This window comes from Oncorhynchus masou, chromosome 24, assembly GCF_036934945.1.
Source record: "Oncorhynchus masou masou isolate Uvic2021 chromosome 24, UVic_Omas_1.1, whole genome shotgun sequence".
In the NCBI taxonomy this organism is placed as follows: domain Eukaryota; kingdom Metazoa; phylum Chordata; class Actinopteri; order Salmoniformes; family Salmonidae; genus Oncorhynchus; species Oncorhynchus masou.
Genome location: NC_088235.1, coordinates 86,888,758 through 86,910,586, shown reverse-complemented (window position 1 = coordinate 86,910,586; position 21,829 = coordinate 86,888,758). Strand labels below are relative to the sequence as shown.

The 21,829-nt window shown below is 43.2% G+C and overlaps 1 protein-coding gene across 10 annotated transcripts in view; it reads right to left on the bottom strand.

The window, feature by feature from the left end:
- LOC135512916 (guanine nucleotide exchange factor DBS-like) overlaps positions 1-21,829 on the bottom strand; it is a 116,868-nt gene that overhangs the window by 16,173 nt on the left and 78,866 nt on the right. For all 10 annotated transcript variants that reach the window (XM_064935421.1, XM_064935423.1, XM_064935426.1 and 7 more), the window contains 11 exons: positions 21,217-21,283; positions 20,716-20,831; positions 6,167-6,236; positions 5,976-6,068; positions 5,687-5,779; positions 5,121-5,246; positions 4,681-4,899; positions 4,005-4,097; positions 2,763-2,841; positions 1,109-1,163; positions 866-963 (listed from right to left, as the gene is read on the bottom strand). In XM_064935421.1, the coding sequence (XP_064791493.1) occupies positions 866-963; positions 1,109-1,163; positions 2,763-2,841; positions 4,005-4,097; positions 4,681-4,899; positions 5,121-5,246; positions 5,687-5,779; positions 5,976-6,068; positions 6,167-6,236; positions 20,716-20,831; positions 21,217-21,283 (1,109 nt within the window). The remainder of the gene's footprint in view (positions 1-865; positions 964-1,108; positions 1,164-2,762; positions 2,842-4,004; positions 4,098-4,680; positions 4,900-5,120; positions 5,247-5,686; positions 5,780-5,975; positions 6,069-6,166; positions 6,237-20,715; positions 20,832-21,216; positions 21,284-21,829) is intronic.

Below are 21,829 nucleotides of genomic sequence, written 5' to 3'. Positions count from 1 at the left end.
GAAGTATAGCGGGAGGTGTACTAGTGGGACTACAGTATTTGGGGTCATGACCTCTGGAATGGGTCCTTCTGACTCAAAAGGAAACAGTCCCAATCAGGGAAATTGTTGGCATCAGTTACATATGGGTCAAAACTAAAAAGACCCACCAGACCACAGTTCAAAACCTATTGTAGTCAAAACCGTACTGTACTGCGGTTGTGTAACTGCATGAATAATGTAGACATTTTAGTGTAAGGTTGGTACTGAAAAACACCATTGCTCAACCAGCTTCTGTAATATTCCTTTCCCACAGAAGAGAATGGGAGAGATTTCATAGATTTTCTCTGTGACTCTGTGGTGGGGGGTAATAAAGGGCCTCATGCACACAGGACTAAGCACCTGTCGGATCCACTTACTTCTAGAGCCAGGGACGTCCAGCCACTGACCACATCCAGAGTCAAAGAGCAACTCTCCTCTTCTAACCACCACCACCCGCTCCGTGGAAGAATACCATTAGCCCAGCTCCCTCGCACTGTGATGCAGCAGCGCTCTGCTGCCGGGCTCTACACAGCGTGAAATCTTACCCATTACCTCATCCTCATCTGCCAGTATAGTGTATGTAGTGAGCGATCAGAGGGAAGTGGTGGTGAGGGGTTGGCTTGGGCTGATGCCGAGACAGAAAGAGTTGGAGCCAGTAATAGTTAGAGCCCAGATAAAACATCCCAGCTAATTGTGCCATCAGTGTGGTGTCTTTCATAATGCCATTATGGGATGATTTGTACATGGAAGTTGCTGCCTTTTGTTTCCAGTCAGCGGAGCTGAGTGGATGCTGGTTTGGCAGGGCCGGGAGCCTGGCGGGGCTGGCTGCGGCTGTGTGACATCTCACCTCGTTTCTGTCTCATGTTGGGGCTGGGGTTGCTCCTCCTGAAGCCTGTCTCCGGGCTAGACGAGTCCGACTGCCTCAGGGCCATTTTGCGCATGTTTCTGAGTGGAGGAGAGGAGAGATATAGGACAGTCAATCACACAGCCACTGTAGAAGCGTTACATTCACTATCCTTGAGAGCATCTGTGTGGTGCCGCCATTCAATCACACGACATGATGAAAACGTTGAGAGACGGAGTACTCTACCTCATGGGAGCATGATACACATTCTCAGTGATCTTCTGATGGAGTTGACTAGCCTCTGTGAATGGAGAAAAGAAAATGGCATTGGAATAGAACGTAGATTTACTTTCAATGGAATGACAGGGATATTAGTTTAGGTTAAATTGACATAAAAAGGTCAGTGAGGTGAATTTGTTGGGTGAGATCTTAGGTATGCAAGTGTGTGTGTGTGTGCGCGCACATGTGTTTGTTGTTTGGTGTTTGCATGATTGTGCATGTCACACTGTGTGTAGGACTGTGTGAGAAACCTGCAGTCAAAAGCAGGCTGATAAGCCTATGTGTTTCAATGCCATGCAATAAAACAGGAGAAATCCCAGGAGTCACATAAGCCACAGGAGAGTCCGTGGACCAAAACATCGCAGTCAGACCTGAAGCCATACCAAAACAGTGGTGCAGACAGAATGGAAACCAGTAATCCGTGTCTTTAAAGGCCCAGTGCAGTCAAAAATGTGATTACCCTGTGTTTTATATACATTTCCACACTACGAGGTTGGAATAATGCTGTGAAATTGTGAAAATTATGATAATGCACTTTTTAGTGTAAGAGCTGTTTGAAAAGACCGCCTGGAATTTCAGTCTCTTCTGGTGGGATGGAGTTTTGGCCTGCCTGGTGACATCACCAAGGCAGGCAGTACATTAATTAATAGACCAATAAGAAAAATAGTTCCAAAACTCTCTGCCAATAATAGCTCGTTTTCAGTATTCCCCTCCCCACTCAGACCACTCACAGACAGTCCTATCAAAATTCTTGCTTGCGAAATTGTTCTTTGCTAAGAAGCTATTTTTGTTTCTTTTTGACAAGTTTTATTGGAAAGAAAAATCACAGTAAGGTACTTAATTGTTACCCAGAAATGATTTGATATTGAAAGAAAAAAAGCTGCATTGGACCTTTAACAGGAGGACAGGACAGTTAACTGCCAAGGCCCAGGGGAGTCATCAAATCAAACAGCTGCAGCCGGTATCCTCAGTACAAGCCACTGCAGGAGCTGGATGGTCTGTATACTGGCCTTGTCCTGCTATTACACAAACCCCACATCGCCGGGCTTTTTAATACCTCACACAGTGGCTTATCTTGTGTGCCGCTCTTTTCTGCTACGTGCTGCCCTCCCCCCGCTCGCCAGCCGAGACAGGCGTAAATCACCTCCAACCCTCCAGCAGGCCAGAGCATCTTTCTCTCACTCTGCTTCATATGAGGGCTGCTATGTCATTACTCAGTCCCCTCACACATCCTCTCTCTCTCATACACACAGCTTGTCAGTCCAGCCGAGTGTAGACAGAGCAGAGGGTCGTTTTCCTGACTGTCAGGAGCTTCAGAGCGGAACAGTCGGCGATTGATGCATACTGCTGGAGGGTGGTGGAGGGAGAGGAGTGTGTGTGTGTGTGAGTGAGTGAGTGGACTGTACCGTCAGGGTCAGGTATGTGTTCACAAACAGTTGTCCACCTCCCTCCCCTACCTCTAAATCAGCTCTCCTCCAACACTGAATAACCCCCCCTTCCCACTGCTTAACATTCACATCAGCATTCTGAGAGGGTTCAGGGCTGTGTTCAGATGTCTAGTGCTGTATGAGAGAGATGGTGGTTTGAATATGCCTAGAGAAAACCCCCACACACTGTATACCTCTGCAAGCTTCGAGCTGGCCCGTCAGAACTTTTCGGATCTCTGACACCCACATGTTCTTCACATCCATGGAGGGAGCCTGTGGAGACACACAAACACATAGTTATACATACATATATATATATATATAAATAAACACCCTGAGGTTTCACTCTACAGCCTGTCTCACACCAGACAATGAATGTTTCTGTGAGAATGATGTCTGTGGGTGGCTACTCTTCATAGGGCAACACTGCCACCCAGTGGTCAAAGGGTTTGGTTTCATCAGACCAGAGAATCTTTTTTCCTTCAGGTGCCTTTTGGCAAACTCCAAGTGGTCTGTCATGTGCCTTTTACTGAGGAGTGGCATCCATCTGGCCAATCTACCATAAATGCCTGATTGGTGGAGTGCTGCATAGATGGTTGTCCTTCTGGAAGGTTCTCATCTCCAACGATTAACTCTGGATGTCTGTCAGAGTGACCATTGGGTTATTGGTCACCCCCCTGACCATGGCCCTTCTCCCCCAACTGCTCAGTTTGGTCGGGCGGCCAGCTCTAGGAAGAGTCTTGATGGTTCAAAACTTTTTCCATTTAAGAATGACGGAGACCACTGTGTTCTTGGGGACCTTCAATGCTGCAGACATTTTTTAGTACCCTTACCAAGATCTGTGCCTTGTCACAATCCTGTCTCGGAGCTCTACGGACATTTCCTTCAACCTCACGGTATGGCTTCTGCTCAGACATGCACTGTCAAGTGTGGGACCTTATATAGACAGGTGTGTGCCTTTCCAAATCATGTCCAATCAATTGCATTTACCACAGGTGGACTCCAATTAAGTAGTAGAAACATCTCAAGGATAATCAATGGAAACAGGATGCACCTGAGCTCAATTTATTTAGAGTCTAATAGCAAACGGTCTGAATACTTATGTAAATAAGGTATCTGTTTTTTATTTTACAATACATTCGCAAAATTTTCAAAAACCTGTTTTCGTTTTGTCCTTATTGTGTGTAGATCGATGAGAATTGAATCCATTTTAGAATAAGGCTTTACGTAACAACATGTGGAAAAAGGGAAGGAGTCTGAATACTTTCCACATGCACTGTATGCTACTAAGTAAAGGATGTTGCTGAATCACCGTTTTATCAAGTTTATATAGTATGTATTTAGAATTCTTTAGACTATAACTGTTAATATCAAATGGAAACAATGGATATGTTTTGGAAGTTGTTTTTTTACACAGAAACTATATGGACATGTACCTGAATAATATAGACTTCCTCTCTGCCGTTATACCAGACCTCGAACTTCTTAATGTCTCCTTTGACATTTTCTGTGATTCCCACAGCACTCATCTGAAACAAAGGCAAGGCTGTGTTTAAAAACAGGACGGCTTTACATTTTAGATTTACACTGCTGATTCACACTAGGATGCCCTTGTATTCTTCCAATGTGAACTGCTACAGCTTTTTCTTTACAAGCTGAAACGTGTCACTTTTCACTTCTATTGAGCGATGAGTAGCACTATTCATTGACTTGGTTACATGCACACTAGCCAGCGAGTGGGAGCAGAAAACAAGTTCAAAGGTTTCCTCAAGGAAACAAATGGTTGTTCCAGGATCCCAGTGATGAAAGGTTCCTGTCATTGTAGGGCCCTGTTTACTGCCTTGATTTTTCACGTGTCTAGATAAGCTTGAATTGAAATATGGGGAGTGACAGTGAATACCAAGGTTCTCAGGGGTCTGAGAGAGCCACTGTGAAGTTTCCATTTGAGGCGGGGGAACTTAGTGTAGGATAGTGGGCAGTATTGCCCTACAGGCAAGCAAATGGACTTTCAATTTCAGGTCAGAAATAGTTCTCCTACATCAAAGGTGATGTTTGTATATACACACAGGTTATGTTTGTCCAAGAAGAACTGAACCCACCAACCGACCTCACCTTTAGTGAGTGCTTGAAGCTATAGGAGGGGGATGGCTTCTCGTCCGTGGTCTCCTCCCGCTTCTTACAGAAGAGCAGCATCTTGTTGTAGAGGAACAGGTGCCTCTGCATGGGCTTGAAGCGAGCCAGGTCCTTCACCTTGCTGTGGCCCTTCTTGTGGTCCGTCCACACGTTGAACGAGCCCTGCATCAGAAGCTTCCCCAGGTCACTAAGGTTTCCCTGGGAGGTGAGAGAGACACAGAGGCCATCAGTCCCACACGCACACAGTACACCCTCTATACATCTATACAGCCTAGCTATGACAGTCTCTCTCCGCCCGATTAGTCAAACTCATTTACGGCAGGGTTTCCCATAACTTTCCCACAGCCCAGCAGATCCACTCTAAGATAGGTATCAAACTGATTTTTCAAACCCTTAAACTCCAGCTCAGTCATACTGACCTCAAATCCTGTTATGGCAATCTGATGCATGGAGTCATTGACAGACTTGATGATGTCCAGCATGGTGGCCAGGGCCTCCTCCAACTCAGCAGTACCCTCCTGGTTCTTACTGCATTTCAGCATCTCCTAGAAGGGGAACAGAGGCGGTAGGGACAAAGTGAAGTTGGATAAATAATGTATCTTTCAGTGTTTGGCTTAGTCCTACACTAACAACAGACCAAGTCTCAGAATGAAGTCTTTCCAACCACACAGGCTACTGCAAAGAAACCTCTCTAAAAACCAACAGCAACTTATACTATTCAATATCCATTCAGCTGTGTCTTTTCAGCAACATGGCTACAGGTACTGACCTATCTGTGTGGTTGGTTTTCCTGTAAGATATCAAGGTGCACTAGGCATGACAAATACATATACTTGAGACTTCCAATCAGATTAGGACTGAATGAAGAGTTCTGCATGTTAGTCCAAAGGATGAAGTTTGAGTATAGTATCTGTTATCTGTGTGTTGATGTAGAAGGCTTGATTGTATGGTGCTAAGGTGAGAGATTTGACTGTGATAAACTTGCCTTGAGCATCAGCTGGTACTTGGTGATCCTCTGCACAGGCTTGAGTAAATATGCATCCAGGGAGAGTTTGTGGTCCAGCTTCTTCTGACACTCCTGCAGTAACAAACATCACAGAATGTTTCTAGTTGCAATCATTTGTGTTAAGTCAATGTTATAATTTCAGTCATCCAAACAGAAAATGTAAGTTTGTCCAATGACATGTTGCTTAATGCAAACTGACACCATTATATAGTGGAATACTATATCATAACCATGTTAAACACTGAGACACATAGGGAAGGGGAGTCACCTGGAAAAACAGGCCGTCACCACACTGTCTCCACAGTGCCTCTGATCGGGGCTTGTTCTGACAGTATTTCTCATAGATCTGCAGCTCTTCTTTCTGGAGAGAGACACACACAGAGACTTCCCACTGCAACACACCGTAACAACACAGTAACGGCCTTCAGTTTCCAAATGACATTAACACATGGAACTCACCCTTTTCAAAAAGCAAGTCCCCACCAACTCTGGCCTCTCCATGCAATTTTCAAGCTCTTTGAAAAAAGTCCTGTGAACAAGAAGGAATAAGTGAACTCAATTACACATTTCCTGTTTGCACTTTACAAGGCACATAAAGTATAACATTGGATACAATTGCATAGCAACTTCACATTCAGTTCCATCAGATTGCCATTTCCTATGCTGGGAAGTAAAGCGGAAGTGTAGAGTAAAGATTGGGTTGGAAAATAATAGTTTGTGGGCAGAGTCTGTGCACTTCTGTTTGGAATGTTTGTGATGTTAGGAAAGCCGGAGATGCCGGTCGGCAATTTTTTTCCTCCTGATGGTTAAATGCAGGTAAAACTCCGGAACCTAATTGTAGCAGGGACCTTAAGGGTTGCCTTATTTCCTGGGGTGAGTGAACTGAGCAGTCGGGCAAGTAAAAAAAAAAAACTGAAAACAAAAATGCAAGGAATTCCAGTACGCCAGCCTTAAACGGGACCATGTCTATGTTCCCTTAGCCCCATGTTGCAAACCAGGGGTCAGCAACCCAAATGAGAGGAAGAACATTATTCTCTCAATATCTAGTATTTTATGGTGGTGCACGGAATGTGATAAGTATATTACATAGGGCGATTCCAAGATAACAGAATGATGCTGACTCAGATTCTTCAATTTAAAAAGCATGTCGAACAAAATCCAATGATAGTTTGCAAAGTTAAACAATACAACTCTATACACAAGGACTACTTTTAATTCCAGCAGCCTAACATAGCTACAGGGCCTTCAGAAAGTATTCACACTGCTTGACTTTTTTCACATTTTGTTGGGTTAGAGCCTGAATCTAAAATGTATTAAAGTGAGATTGTGTCGCTGGCCTACACCCAATACCCCATAATGTCAAAGAGGAATTATGTTTATACAATGTTTTACAAATTCATTCAAAATGAAAAGCTGAAATGTCTTGAGTCAATAAGTATTCAACCCCTCTGTTGTAGCAAGTCTACATTCTCACCCTGTGTGCAATATTAGTGTTTAACATGATTTTTTGAATGACTACCTCATCTCTATGCCTAACACATACAATTATCTGTAAAGGTCCCTCAATCTAGCAGTGAATTTCAAACACAGATTCAACCACAAAGACCAGGGAGGATGGCACCTATTGGTAGACGGGTAAAAAAAAGACAACATTGAATATACATTTGAGCATATTGAAGCTACTAATTACAATATTGGATGGTGTATCAATACACCCAGTCATTACAAAGATACAGGCATCCTTCCTAACTCGGTTGCCGGAGAGGAAGGAAACTGCTCAGGGATTTCACCATGAGGCCAGTGGTGACTTTAAAACAGTTAGAGTTGAATGGCTGTGATAGAAGAAAACTGAGGATAGTGCAACATTGTAGTTACTCCACAATACTAACCTAAATGACTAACTGAAAAGGAAGCCTGTACCGAATAAAATATATTCCAAAATATGCATCATGTTCGCAATAAGGCACTAAAGTAAAACTGCTAAAAACGTGGTAAAGAAATTAACTTTATCTCCTGAATATGAAGAGTTATGTATGGAGCTAATCCAACACATCACGGAGTACCACTTTCCATATTTTCAAGCATAGTGATGTCTGCATCATGTAATCATTAAATAATAAAATCCTAGAGGAAAACCTGGTTCAGTCTGCTTTCCACCAGACACCGGGATATGAATTCACCATTCAGGAGAACAATAACCTAAAACACAAGGCCAAATCTACACTGGAGTTGCTTACCAAAACTACAGGGAATGTTCCTGAATGTCCGAGTTACAGTTTTGAATTAAATCTACTTGAAAATCTATGGCAAGACCTGAAAATTATTGTCTAACAATGACTAACAACAAATTTGACAGAGCTTGAAGAATGTTGAAAATAATAATGGACAAATATTGCACAATCCAGGTGTGGAAAGCTCTTAGATACTGACCCAGAAAGACTCACAGCTGTAATTGCTGCCAAAGGTGCTTCTACAAAGTATTGACTAAGTGGTGTGAGATATTTCTGTATTACATTTTCAATACATTTGCAAAAATGTCTAAAAACATAATTTATTTTTTTAATTCAGGCTGTAACACAACAAAATGTGGAAATCTGTCAAAGGGTATGAATGCTTTCTGAAGGCACTATACTGGGGCGTCACAAAAGCAGTATATTTTGTTTACCTGCTACACTGGAAGCGTAACTGGTCAGGGCAAGCAAAGTGCAAGCCACTTTATCCTATTGCTCTCACCATACGTATTAACTGAAGATAATGTGGGCGATGACACTACGGAAAGCTATTAATTTTCAATAGAAGAAGTGAAGTGGGCGGTGGGACCATAGGGCGATGCGATCATGGGCAAGGGACATTAACAGGGTGGGACCAAAATTGGGGAAAGCTGAACTTTATGCAAATACTCTGACATCGCGGCACAACTGACCAGTCTTTGCTCTCTATAGCTTACAACCCCTACTGGATTGGCTGTTGACACCTAGCAGTACCTAGCATGCTTGCTAGCACCCACACAAGGATAAGGCTAGCGTGGTGAGACGGAATACAAGTGCTAGTTAATAGGTACTGTCAGGTGTGAGCGGTGTGTCAAAAATCTTGAAAATAGAACAAAGAGCGTGATTTTAAGCTCTAGCAGTGCACTCATCTCTTGGAGCTGGCGCACTCACGCCAAGGTTTCATTTTAAACTCGAGCAGTGCACTCATCTCTCATCTCATGATGACTCCTTGCTGTCCCCAGTCCACCTGGCCGTGCTGCTGCTCCAGTTTCAACTGTTCTGCCTTATTATTATTCGACCATGCTGGTCATTTATGAACATTTGAACATCTTGGCCATGTTCTGTTATAATCTCTACCCGGCACAGCCAGAAGAGGACTGGCCACCCCACAGCCTGGTTCCTCTCTAGGTTTCTTCCTAGGTTTTGGCCTTTCTAGGGAGTTTTTCCTAACCACCGTGCTTCTACACCTGCATTGCTTGCTGTTTGGGGTTTTAGGCTGGGTTTCTGTACAGCACTTTGAGATATCAGCTGATGTACGAAGGGCTATATAAATACATTTGATTTGATTTGGAGCTGGCGCACTCATGCCAAGGTTTCATTTTAAGCTCGAGCAGTGCACTCATCTCTTGGAGCTGGCGCACCTTGGCCCAAGGTTTCATTGAAATGAATAGGAGCTTCTCATGCTCTGCAAAAGTTACACGTCCGATGTAGCAGGCCAGTAAAAAAAATATGTTTAATCAAGAGAACAACAAGTTATGGCATTTCTGCATGTAAACACCTGTTTTCCCATTTTTTGGGCAAGTGACAATCTTCGGGAAACCAAAAAAATACTGCTGACTGGCCGCTGGGAAGTGCCTTTCAGAACTTAAACAAGGTCTAATGCAGCCGTTTTTATCTCAATAGCAAAACATTTCTGGGTAGCAATTAAATATTGTTTCTCGTAACAGGTTCAGGAATGGCTGAAAAATCACAACATTTATCTAAAATTAACCGTAATAGCACTGTTGGGAGATTTGGAAAACCATTGTCAATCAATCAACAGTATAATAAAACACATATCTTTAAATTACAATCTGTAGATACTATGCGATTAGACAGGTTCAGAATTTATGTGAAACATCACAGCACAGTTGAAAAATATATGACATGGAAATCAGAAGAGGGCGGTTTACGGAGATAGGTGGGATGAACAGAGTAGCAGAGGGGTGGGTTTAAAAGCAGTGCAGTGTGCAGTGCAGTGTGGAGTGCGACTGAGTCATCTGTGGATCTGTTGGGTCGGTATGGGAATTGAGTGCATCCAGGTTGTATGAGATGATGGTATTGTGAGCCATGACCAGCCTTTCAAAGCACTTCATAGCCACAGATGAGTGCTAAGGGCCGATAATAATTTAGCCAGGTTACATTGGTGTTCTTGGGCACAGGGACAATGGTTGTCTGCTTGAAACATGTTGGTATTACAGACTGGGTCAGGGAGAGGTTGAAAATGTCAGTGAAGACACTTGCCAGCTGGTCAGCGTATTCTCTGAGTATGAGTCCTGGTAATCAGTCTGGCTCCGCAGCCTTGTGAATGTTAACCGGTTTAAAAGGTTCTACTCACATAGGCTACGGAGAGCGTGACCACACAGTTGTCCAGAACAGCCGGTGCTCTCATGCATGGTTCAGTTTTGCTAGCCTCGAAGCACATAGACGGTATTTAGCTCATCTGGTAGGCTCACATAACTGGTCAGTTCGCGGCTGGGTTTCCCTTTGTAATCTGTGATAGTTTGCAAGCACTGACACATCCAACAAGTGTCAGTGCCGGTGTAATAGGATTCAATCTTGACGCTTTGCCTGTTTGATGATTCATTGGAGGGCGTAGTGGTATTTCTTACAAGTGTCTGGATTAGTGTGCCACTCTCTGGAAGTGGCAACTTCTTAGCAAAGAGCAATTTCTCAAGCAAGAATTTTGCTAGGACTGCCTTGGAATGGTAAGAGTGGGAAAAAAACAGCTGTTATTTGCAGAGAGGTTTAGAACTCTCTTCTTATTGGTTTATGAACTAATTTACTGTGTGGTGATGATACCAAGCAGGCCAAAACTCCATCACACCAAAACAGGAAAAAAAAATTCAGTCAGTCTTACACTAAAAGGATATTAACATAATTTTCACAATTGCACAGTATTATGTATTATTCCAACATCATAGTGTGGAAATATATATCTAAACACAGAAAAATCTTGTTTTTCACTGCACTGGACCTTTAAATTCGATCTCTGTGTGAGTTATGACAGTGATTAAGAAGTTGCAGAATGTTTTTTGGGGGGCTGCGATGAGAAAAAAGGTTTTTCTAAATAAATTGGCTTAGGCTATAAATACATAACGTGACCACTTTGTTTTCTCTGGCCAGATGGGACAGTTATTTCTTACACTACGTTTCTACTATTATTACCTATAGCCAAAAATAACTTTGGGATATTAGATCTCACCAGAAATTCAACTTCCCTGAACTGGACACTTTCTTTGAACATCCCAAGGCAGTTGGCAGCCCCACTCATCCCGTTGCAACACAAAAACGTCAACGCCGGAGAAGAAGTGGGGTTCTAGTCAGACTCAGGTGAAGAGCAAACTATCCAATGCTAACATGTATATTACAGGCTGACCACAGCGCTCTCGTCGCGTGTGCTGCAAAATAAATGTAGAAATCTATGTTATTCAATTATTGCACCAACACAGCTCGCGCGCACGCGCGCCAACAAGCATCTGCATTGCCAAGCTCTAAAATTGAAATAAGTTCCATTTCTGATGCAGATCGCGCTGCAAGTCCTGCCTCTCCCATCTCCTCATTGGTTTATAGATGCAGGTACCCACGTTCCATCTCCTCATTGGTTATACCCACGTGGGTGACTGAAATACGAACGAGGTCAGTGGCGTTAATGCACCTAATTTATGAAAGTTGCCAAATGCAACATAAAGTCAAAAGAAGAAAAGGCCTGGGAGGAAGAGTGACTACAAATGATTCAGTTTACCTTTTTATGTGTGGATTAATTGGTGGAGTAGAGGACCTTGTGCATTTCAGGTAAAATAACAACTCAATGTATATATCCCAGGACAAATTAGCTAGCAACAGCAAGTTAGCTAAATAGGACAAACTACCCAGAAAGTGCAAGGAAACTAGCTAAAATGCCATAAATGTTTAATGCTTTTCGACCTCTCCCCAAATCGATTTAATAGGATCAGAGTTTGTTTTGATATTTTAATCTGCATATCTTGGTCGCATTTTGTGTGGGGGGACAAAATAAATGTATGCACGATGGCGCATGCGCGCAGCTGGTTTGGGTTCCGTGTTACTCTCTAACGTTCAGGAAAAAAAATAGACATGCTCAGGGTGAGGATCTCCTTCCAGAGAGACATAAGGGGACTGTAACATACTCGGTTTTACAGATTCATGGCTCTCTCCGGATATAAATGTCCCCATCCATACAGCCGGGGGGGGTTCTCCTTACATCGTGTGAACAGGAAGCAGGAATTCTCCAGGAAACACAGAGGTTTAGGGGTATGTCTCATGATTAACAACTCATGGTGTGATTGTGGTAACATACAGGAACTCAAATAATTTTGTTCTCCCAATCTGGAATACTTCACAATCAACTGCTGACTGCATTACATCTCAAGATAATTTTCTTTAGTTATTGTCACTGCTGTTTCAATCCCGCGGACTAGGAAATGTTCCAGGTCGCATCAATGAATAGTATTGTAGTATACGCTGACTCAGTAACTGGGTTCATCAGGAAGTACATGTTGTTCCTACGGTGATGATTAGAACTTACCCAAACCAAAAGCCATGGATAGATGGCAGCGTAATGCAATTATATTTTTGTCAAAATGACTAAGACTAGACTAAATCTAAAAAGCATGCCTAAATGAGCAATGCTTCACACCGACAGCGTGGTAAAGAAGGCTCAACAGTGCCTCTTCAACCTCATGAGGCTGAATACATTTGTCTTTGTCCCTAAGATCTTCACAAACGTCTACAGATGCACCATCAAGAGCATTCTGTTGGGCTGCCTCACCGCCTGGTATGGCAACTGCACTGCCTGCAACCGTAGAGCTCTCCAGAGGGTGTTGTGGTCAACGTAGTCTCGCTTTGCCATTCCTTCAACATCCCATTGTTGTCACACCTCCCTTGGAGGTCTATAGAATTTTGCATTGCAATGGGGTTGTGAATGGTCTGCTGGCTCCCAGCTGCAAATTTTTTATTGGTTATTACATTTCAAGAACCCTCCCCAACAAGGCCGTTGAAGGGGGTGTGACATGTTATGTTCATCACTGTTTTCTGACCAGGTAGGCCATATTATGAAGAAAGTTGTTCCATATGCTAGCTAGTTTGCAACACTTCAGAAGATGTAAGAAAATACTGAAAAAAAAAATGTAATTCTGCTTAGAAGTCTGATCTATACAAAAAAAATCAAGTCGATGAAGGCATTACAACGCCTCTGCTTGAACACTCTGCAAAGAAAAGAGACGTTTTGGTCTGTCTACCTACAAGCTATGGTATAAGTTTAGTGTGTCAAGTGTAGCCGACAGTCCGCGATTTATTGAAATTGAAAGTAGAGAAATCGATGGTAATAGTAGTTTGTCCTCTGATGTCAACACGCGGGTCAAAGTGAGATGAAGGATGAGAAAATTGCCAAGGGTGAATACACGATTGTCTTGGTCCCAGCTTTGATGTACCTTTACTGACCTTGCCTTCTGGATGATAGCGGGGTGAACAGACCGTGGCTTGGGTTGATGATGTCCTTGATGATATTGTTGGCCTTTCTGTGACATCTGGTGCTGTACGTGTCCTGGAGGGCAGACAGTGTGCCCCCAGTAATGCATTAGTCAGACCACACTACCCTCTGGAGAGCGCTGCAATTGTGGGCAGTGCAGTTGCCGTACCAGGTGGTGATACAGTCCGACAGGATGCTCTCAAATGGTGCATTTGTAAAAGTTTGTAAGGACCTTAGTGGCCAGGACAAAGTTCTTCAGCCTTCTGAGGTTGAAGAGGTACTGTTGCGCCTTCTTCACCACACCGGCTGTGTGGGTGGATCATTTCAGATTATCAGTGATGTGTACAGCGAGGAACTTGAAGCTTTTCACCTTCTCCACTGCCGCACCATCTGTATGGATGGGGGCATGCTCCCTCTGCTGTCTCCTGAAGTCCACGATCAGCTCCTTTGTTTTGTTCACATTGAGGGAGAGGTTATTTTCCTGGCACCACTCCACCAGGGCCCTCACCTCCTCCCTGTAGGCTGTCTCATCATTGTTGGTAATCAGGCCTAATACTGCTCTGTCGACTGCAAACTTGATGATTGAGTTGGAGGCATGCGTGGCCATGCAGTCATGGGTGAACAGGGAGTACAGGAGGGGCCCCTGTGTTGAGGATAAGCGTAGTGGATATGTTGTTTCCTACCTTCACCACCAGGGGGCAGCCCGTCAAGAAATCCAGGACCCAGTTGCACAGGGCAGGGTTCAGATCCATGGCCCCGAGCTTAACAATGAGGTTGGAGAGTACTATGGTATATTCATCTTGTCCATATGTGATAGGGCAGTGTGCAGTGCGATGGCGATAGCATCATCTGTGGATCTATTGGGGTGGCATGCAAATTGAAGTGGGTCTAGGGTGCCAGGTATGGTGGAGGTGATATGATCTTTAACTAGCCTCTCAAAGCACTTCATGATGACAGAAGTGTGAGCTACTTGTCATTTAGTTCAGTTACCTTTGCATTATTGAGTACAGGAACAATGGTAGACATCTTGAAGCAAGTGTGGTCAGCAGACTAGGATAAGGAGAGATTGTACATGTCCGTAAAACACTCCAGCCAGCTGGTCTGCGCATGCTCGGTGGACCTTGTACTTGAGATGACACACACAGATGTTCATGGAAGTGTCTCTGTTTTACTGCACATCAGCCAATGAGGGTAACCCTGACAAAAATCGAAAAACATTCTGAGCGCAATTCCCTTACTTTTATGAATTTATGGATTTTTTTCTGCTTTGCCCATTGCTGACATGAGATATGCAATAGCCCTACTGTTTATCATTACTTGAGGTTTTTGGATATGATGAACACTTGCGTGATGATGATGATACATAAAATTACAGAATATTTTCAGTTCAAATAATTACACAAATAAAAGCAACAAAGAACGTAATGTTATGAAAGTAAACATTTTGTGAGTCTACATTGTCATTGGTTTCAGTACAACGTCTTCTTTCTCTCTTACATTACTTCTTTAACGGTGACATTTAAGATCATTTCCATTCTAGGATCTCAGCACTACAGCTGAAATCAACTGTTTGTGACCTCAGTCTGCATACCAAATGAGCAGACAGTTTGTTCTTCTCATCGTTTAAGTTCAGTTTGTGTTTGCTGATCCACAACAGTAGTTCCTCATAGTACAATTTCTGCAACAGGCTTATTTGGAAGTTCTGGAACTTGGGTAGAACCTGCTAGTTGTCAAAGCAAACACCTTCTGATCAAGAAGCACACTTGCTAGACGAGAGTGCTTTCGAGACTCTTGCTTCAGCTCACTGTCTTTAGCAAATCGTTGCAAGAGGTGGCCTCAAATGGTCTTGCTGACTTTCTGTGCAATATCAAACTGGACATGTGCCCCTTGATATTGGATGAGGTCTTTTGTGAGGCGCACATGGTATTCGCAGTTCTTACATCAAATACTTTGGTATTTCTCTGTGCCGATAACCTTGAAGACATATACCAATTATTTCCAAAGGACATCTACATATCCGTGATTTTGAACTAGAACAGTGACATTTAATAAAAGGAAAATAGGGTTTTAACATCTGAGACTGACATGCATTATGCAACACATTTGCAAAAATACATTTTGGTGCCACATAAAATGGGCTTTATCAGTTACTTAATTGTCAAGGAAAAATACAAACAATGTATAAATGATCTACGCTACAATGTATGTCACTATGACCAACTGATTATATTATTCAATGTAGCCTACAAATGTGAGCCTGTAGGACTTGTGCAACACTGTTTTTAACCTATATGATAAGTCTACGAAGTGTAATGATTAATACTCTGATAAAAAAAAACAATAGTACACCTGTAGCTGCATGGCCTATTGCATTGACAAACGTTATCTGTAAATAGCTACTGGATGTTGTTAGAAGGTAGAGCACTTTTAAGTACGCAGTGATCACTTTTGTTCTTGTCAGAACCGATGATGCACCAAAAACCGGTGCTTGTAGCGGTTGAATTCCCATATCTGGTGGCTGGTCATCTGTCTCTGGGGTTAGGTCCCTGAATAGGTCTCGTCTCGCCGCACTCTTCGTATTTTCTTGAGCAGACACTCCTTTGGTACTTATGGAGGGTCGAGACAGATCGAAAAGATGTGCTGCGGCTAACTATAGAACTTGCTCTTTCCGCTACAAAACAGACCATTCTTTCCACGTCATTGGCACTTCTTCATACGAGTAGAAGATTGCGACAGGACCAATATAATTTACTGCTTTTGAAAACCCACCACTCAGTGTGACAGGTCGCATTATCTATACTAAAGCCAGTGTGTAGTCCGGTCGCAATAAAGACGATTTACCTTGCAAAAGGTTGTTTTTTCCTGTTAAAGTCGTACGGTTCACCACAAACAAGGCATACATCAACATATTTTGATGGGGTTTTATTAATATGCAATTTCATGGACATACTCACACACTGTTGCATTTACGACACTAATCTAGTGAGCACCTTAGATGCTCCGCCCAAGCAAGGCATTTGATTGGTTTGACATGTTGCGTGGCGTCACTGATTTATACCTGGTTCCTACCCATTTCTAGCTGACTCTGTGCCACAGGCTTCCTGTTTAGGGAAGTCTGGTTCTCAAAAAGGCTACGGGCAGCCCAACACATCATCAGAACACAGTGCTTGCCCTCCAGGATATCTACAGCACCCGGTGTCACAGGAAGGCCAAGAAAACCATCAAGGACCTCAGCCACCCAAGTCTTGGCCTGTTCACCCTGCTACCATCAAAATGGCGGAGACCGTACAGGTGCATCAAAGCTGGAACTGAGAGACTGATTTTATTTTAATTTCACCTTTATTGAACTAGGCAAGTCAGTTAAGAACAAATTCTTGATAAACAGCTCCAGACTGTCAGACTGTTAAACAGTCATCACTAGCCAGCTACCACCCGGTACTCTACCCTGCACCATAGAGACTGCTGCTCTATGTACATACTGTACAGTCATTGAACACTGGTCACTTTAATAATGTTTACATACCGTTTTACCCACTTCATATGTACATAAAGAGAAAAAAAGACAGAAGAAAACAGCAAACAATGCAAAAAAATAATAATAATTTTAAACAAAGGACATCAAGGACAACTAAAATCATAACAGCAATGCCTACTGTATATGTTTGTGTGCATGTCTGGCACTATTACATGTATGTGTGTGTTCTTGTATGCGTTTTATTTGAATGAGTGTATGTATATATTTGCATGTGTACAAACACCTGCACGGCATCGGCCTCAGGCAAACTGGCATTAGTTGTAAAAACACTACCAGTCAGTGTTCTTACCAACTATTTGCAAACTGTATGGCACAGTTGACAACATCCTGGTCCTCAAATGAAACTGGTAAACTTTCCTAGTTATGCTATTTTTATTCCTCTGCCAGTTTTCTATTTATATTGGGCAGACAGACCAGTTCCCTACCTCCTCCCGCTGCCAGCTGCCTCCTCCATTTTTGGGGTAAAGCTGTAATCAATTGGTTGTACTCTTGGATTGAGCTGACCTTCCTGTACAATTCTGATAACTCTATGAAGGGCATATTTCACCTTTATTTAACCAGGTAGGCTAGTTGAGAACAAGTTCTCATTTGCAACTGCGACCTGGCCAAGATAAAGCATAGCAGTGTGAACAGACAACAGAGAGTTACACATGGAGTAAACAATTAACAAGTCATTGTGTGCAAAAGGCATGAGGAGGTAGGCGAATAATTACAATTTTGCAGATTAACACTGGAGTGATAAATGATCAGATGGTCATGTACAGGTAGAGATATTGGTGTGCAAAAGAGCAGAAAAGTAAATAAATAAAAACAGTATGGGGATGAGGTAGGTGAAAATGGGTGGGCTATTTACCAATAGACTATGTACAGCTGCAGCGATCGGTTAGCTGCTCAGATAGCAGATGTTTGAAGTTGGTGAGGGAGATAAAAGTCTCCAACTTCAGGGATTTTTGCAATTCGTTCCAGTCACAGGCAGCAGAGTACTGGAATGAAAGGCGGCCAAATGAGGTGTTGGCTTTAGGGATGATCAGTGAGATACACCTGCTGGAGCGCGTGCTACGGATGGGTGTTGCCATCGTGACCAGTGAACTGAGATAAGGCGGAGCTTTACCTAGCATGGACTTGTAGATGACCTGGAGCCAGTGGGTCTGGCGACGAATATGTAGCGAGGGCCAGCCGACTAGAGTATACAAGTCGCAGTGGTGGGTGGTATAAGGTGCTTTAGTGACAAAACGGATGGCACTGTGATAAACTGCATCCAGTTTGCTGAGTAGAGTGTTGGAAGCAATTTTGTAGATGACGTCGCCAAAGTCGAGGATCGGTAGGATAGTCAGTTTTACTAGGGTAAGTTTGGCGGCGTGAGTGAAGGAGGCTTTGTTGCGGAATAGAAAGCCGACTCTTGATTTGATTTTCGATTGGAGATGTTTGATATGAGTCTGGAAGGAGAGTTTACAGTCTAGCCAGACACCTAGGTACTTATAGATAGATGTCCACATATTCAAGGTCGGAACCATCCAGGGTGGTGATGCTAGTCGGGCATGCGGGTGCAGGCAGCGAACGGTTGAAAAGCATGCATTTGGTTTTACTAGCGTTTAAGAGCAGTTGGAGGCCACGGAAGGAGTGTTGTATGGCATTTAAGCTCGTTTGGAGGTTAGATAGCACAGTGTCCAAGGACGGGCCGGAAGTATATAGAACTCTACCATTCAAATTTACAATATAATTTAAGAACAAAATACCCTTTTCAAACATCTTTCCCATAAATACAGGTATTTTATCAACCAGCACATTTGAGTTCAGCCATAATATTTGTTCTTCTTTCAGGGCGATGAAATTTAAAGTGTAGCCAGCTCTGCAATGCTTGTTTGAAAAAGAGAGATATTTTGAAAAAAATATAATTTTCAATTAATTGAAAATGAGACATGGCAATCTGCACAAAGGCAAAAAAGGCCATGTTTAAACAATGGATGAGCTTTTCTTAGTAATCTACTTGAGAACCATTTAGGGTTCAAGTAAAATTTTTGAATAAGTGAAGCTTTTGGAGAAGTTTAGTGCTTTTATATTTAATCGTCTCAACCCACCCAATTCATATTCACTATATAAACTCAGCAAAAAACATATTCTCACTGTCAACTGCTTTTATTTTCAGCAAACTTAACGTGGAAATATTTGTATGAACATAACAAGATTCAACAACTGAGACTTAAACTGAACAAGTTCCACAGACATGTGACTAACAGAAATTGAATAATGTGTCCCTGAACAAAGGGGGGTTCAAAATCAAAAGTAACACTTAGTAACTGATGTGGCCACCAGCTGCATTAAGTACTGCAGTGCAGGGGAATGGCCCTAGCCCTCACCCTCCGATCCAACAGGTCCCAGACGTGCTCAATGGGATTGAGATCCGGGCTCTTCGCTGGCCATGGCAGAACACTGAAATTCCTGTCTTGCAGGAAATCACCACAGAACAAGCAGTATGGCTGGTGGCATTGTCATGCTGGAGGGTCATGTCAGGATGAGCCTGCAGGAAGGGTACCACATGAGGGAGGAGTATGTCTTCCCTGGAACGCACAGCGTTGAGATTGCCTGCAATGACCACAAGCTCAGTCCGATTGTGCTGTGACACACCACCCCAGACCCTCCACCTCAAAATTAATCCTGCTCCAGAGTACAGGCCTCGGTGTAACGTTCATTCCTTTGACGATAAACGCGAATCTGACCATCACCCCTGGTGAGACAAAACTGCGAATCGTCAGTGAAGAGCACGTTTTGCCAGTCCTGCCTGGTCCAGCGACGGTGGGTTTGTGCCCATAGGCGACATTGTTGCCATTGATGTCAGGTGAGGACCTGCCTTTCAACAGGCCTACAAGCCCTCAGTCCAGCCTCTCTCAGCCTATTACGGACAGTCTGAGCACTGATGGAGGGATTGTGCATTCCTAATGTAACTCAGGCAGTTGTTGTTGACATCCTGTACCTGTCCCGCAGGTGATGTTCGGATGTACTGATCCTGTGCAGGTGTTGTTACACGTGGTCTGCCACTGCGAGGACGATCAGCTGTCCATCCGGTCTCCCTGTAGCGCTGTCTTAGGAGTCTCACAGTACGGACATTGCAGAGTCAGTAGAAAGGCCTCTTTAGTGTCCTACGTTTTCATAACTGTGACCTTAATTGCCTACCGTCTGTAAGCTGCTAGTGTCTATATGAACATTCCACAGGTGCATGTTCATTGAACAAGCATGGGAAACCGTGTTTAAACCCTTTACAATGAAGATCTGTGAAATTATTTAGATTTTTACAAATAATCTTTGAAAGACAAGGTCCTGAAAAAGGGACGTTTCATTTTTTGCTGAGTTTAGATAGGCACGTTTTGTCTGGTTTAGCGTCCCAGAGAAATCTAAATATTTTTTGCTCATACGATTTGAAGTCATCAGGAGTAGAGTCATCAGGAGTAGGATCCTACATAGTTAACATACCTGTACAATATGTTCTATCAAGAGCTTCCAGTAAAAAAGAAGGGGTGAATAAACTGCCCAAACTTGTTCCATGTGAGTGCCTGCCACCAATGAAAGCATGGCAGTTAGCAATGGGAGACTAGGGAGAGGAAGATGGTTCCCTCTCCCGATCGTTATCATTTTGCAGCAGAACCATGCCAATCCTTTTTCTTTTGATGTCACAGGCACATTTGTCTACTCGCTGGATATGGAAATGCAATTCAGAAAGAGACAGAGGAAATTTGCTTACCTGTTGTGAAATTCATATATTTCTGGGAGATTGCCAAAAAGCACATCTTTCTTGTTCTCCAGTGCTGTAGGGATTAGGGGGGAAAGCTCTGTGTTGTCCAGCTCGGCAGCATACCCCTGGACAGGAAAATTACATTCAAAGCCAATAAGCAAAACTATGACGCCTCTGTGATAATGTGAACCCAATAAAACCCAGTCCTTCACATGGCTTTACACCTAAACATCTGAATGAACATTACATGATCATAAATCACGGACAGTTTGAGTAGCCTAATGGCTCATTTAAATTGACAAAGCAAGTACATTTTAAGTTCAACAAAAGTTCATACAGGATTCTGAAATGGCCAGACCTGATGCAACATTTGCAATGTCAGGCAATGTCAGGTTTTATGTTCCCTATGTGCAGTTAGCAGAGAAAGGAGAGCTTTCTCTACTGTCTCTAACGTTACTGCCACTAATTCACAAGGTTTCGGTCACGAGAGAGCCATTTAAAGTAACACACCTCCATGATGCTCTGCAGCTCCTCGACGTACAGCCTCTCAGTTTCAATCAGCTCATTCATGATGTGTCTGGGGAGGAAAAATACAGGATCCGTCAATATACACCAATTACAGAGAAGCCCTTTAGTGGCATTTGTCAGTGCAGCTACATTAATAAAACCCAGAATGGAGACTCCAATTGCCACTCATATCCTAAATGCTTTGTCAAAGTTCTCCAACCAAATAATCATCCTCATCAGGTGGTGGGTGTGCACTCAGTCGAAGGTGGAAAACACGTTCATCAAACAACCCAAAGTAGGCTCCGCTAGATATAGAAGCACAGCATCCCAGACATGAGGTACATGGGGGGGAAACAAGGCCTAACAGAAGAGGTTGTTATAAAACCAAGGAGCTTGAGCAAAGCTAACATTTCCAGACTTTAATGGCCCCTTTAATGTGCACATGAGTTCTGAGGTCTTGATTTTTATGTGCCATCACGAGCCCATCGAGACACTGAGTGCTGTTTGATGTATGGGCACATTTTATAGGTCAATAAAGCTCTTCAAAAGGCACCCGCCACTCTCACAGAGGCAGGCATCTGTCATATCATAGGTGACTGCCTTCCCAAGTCCCAAC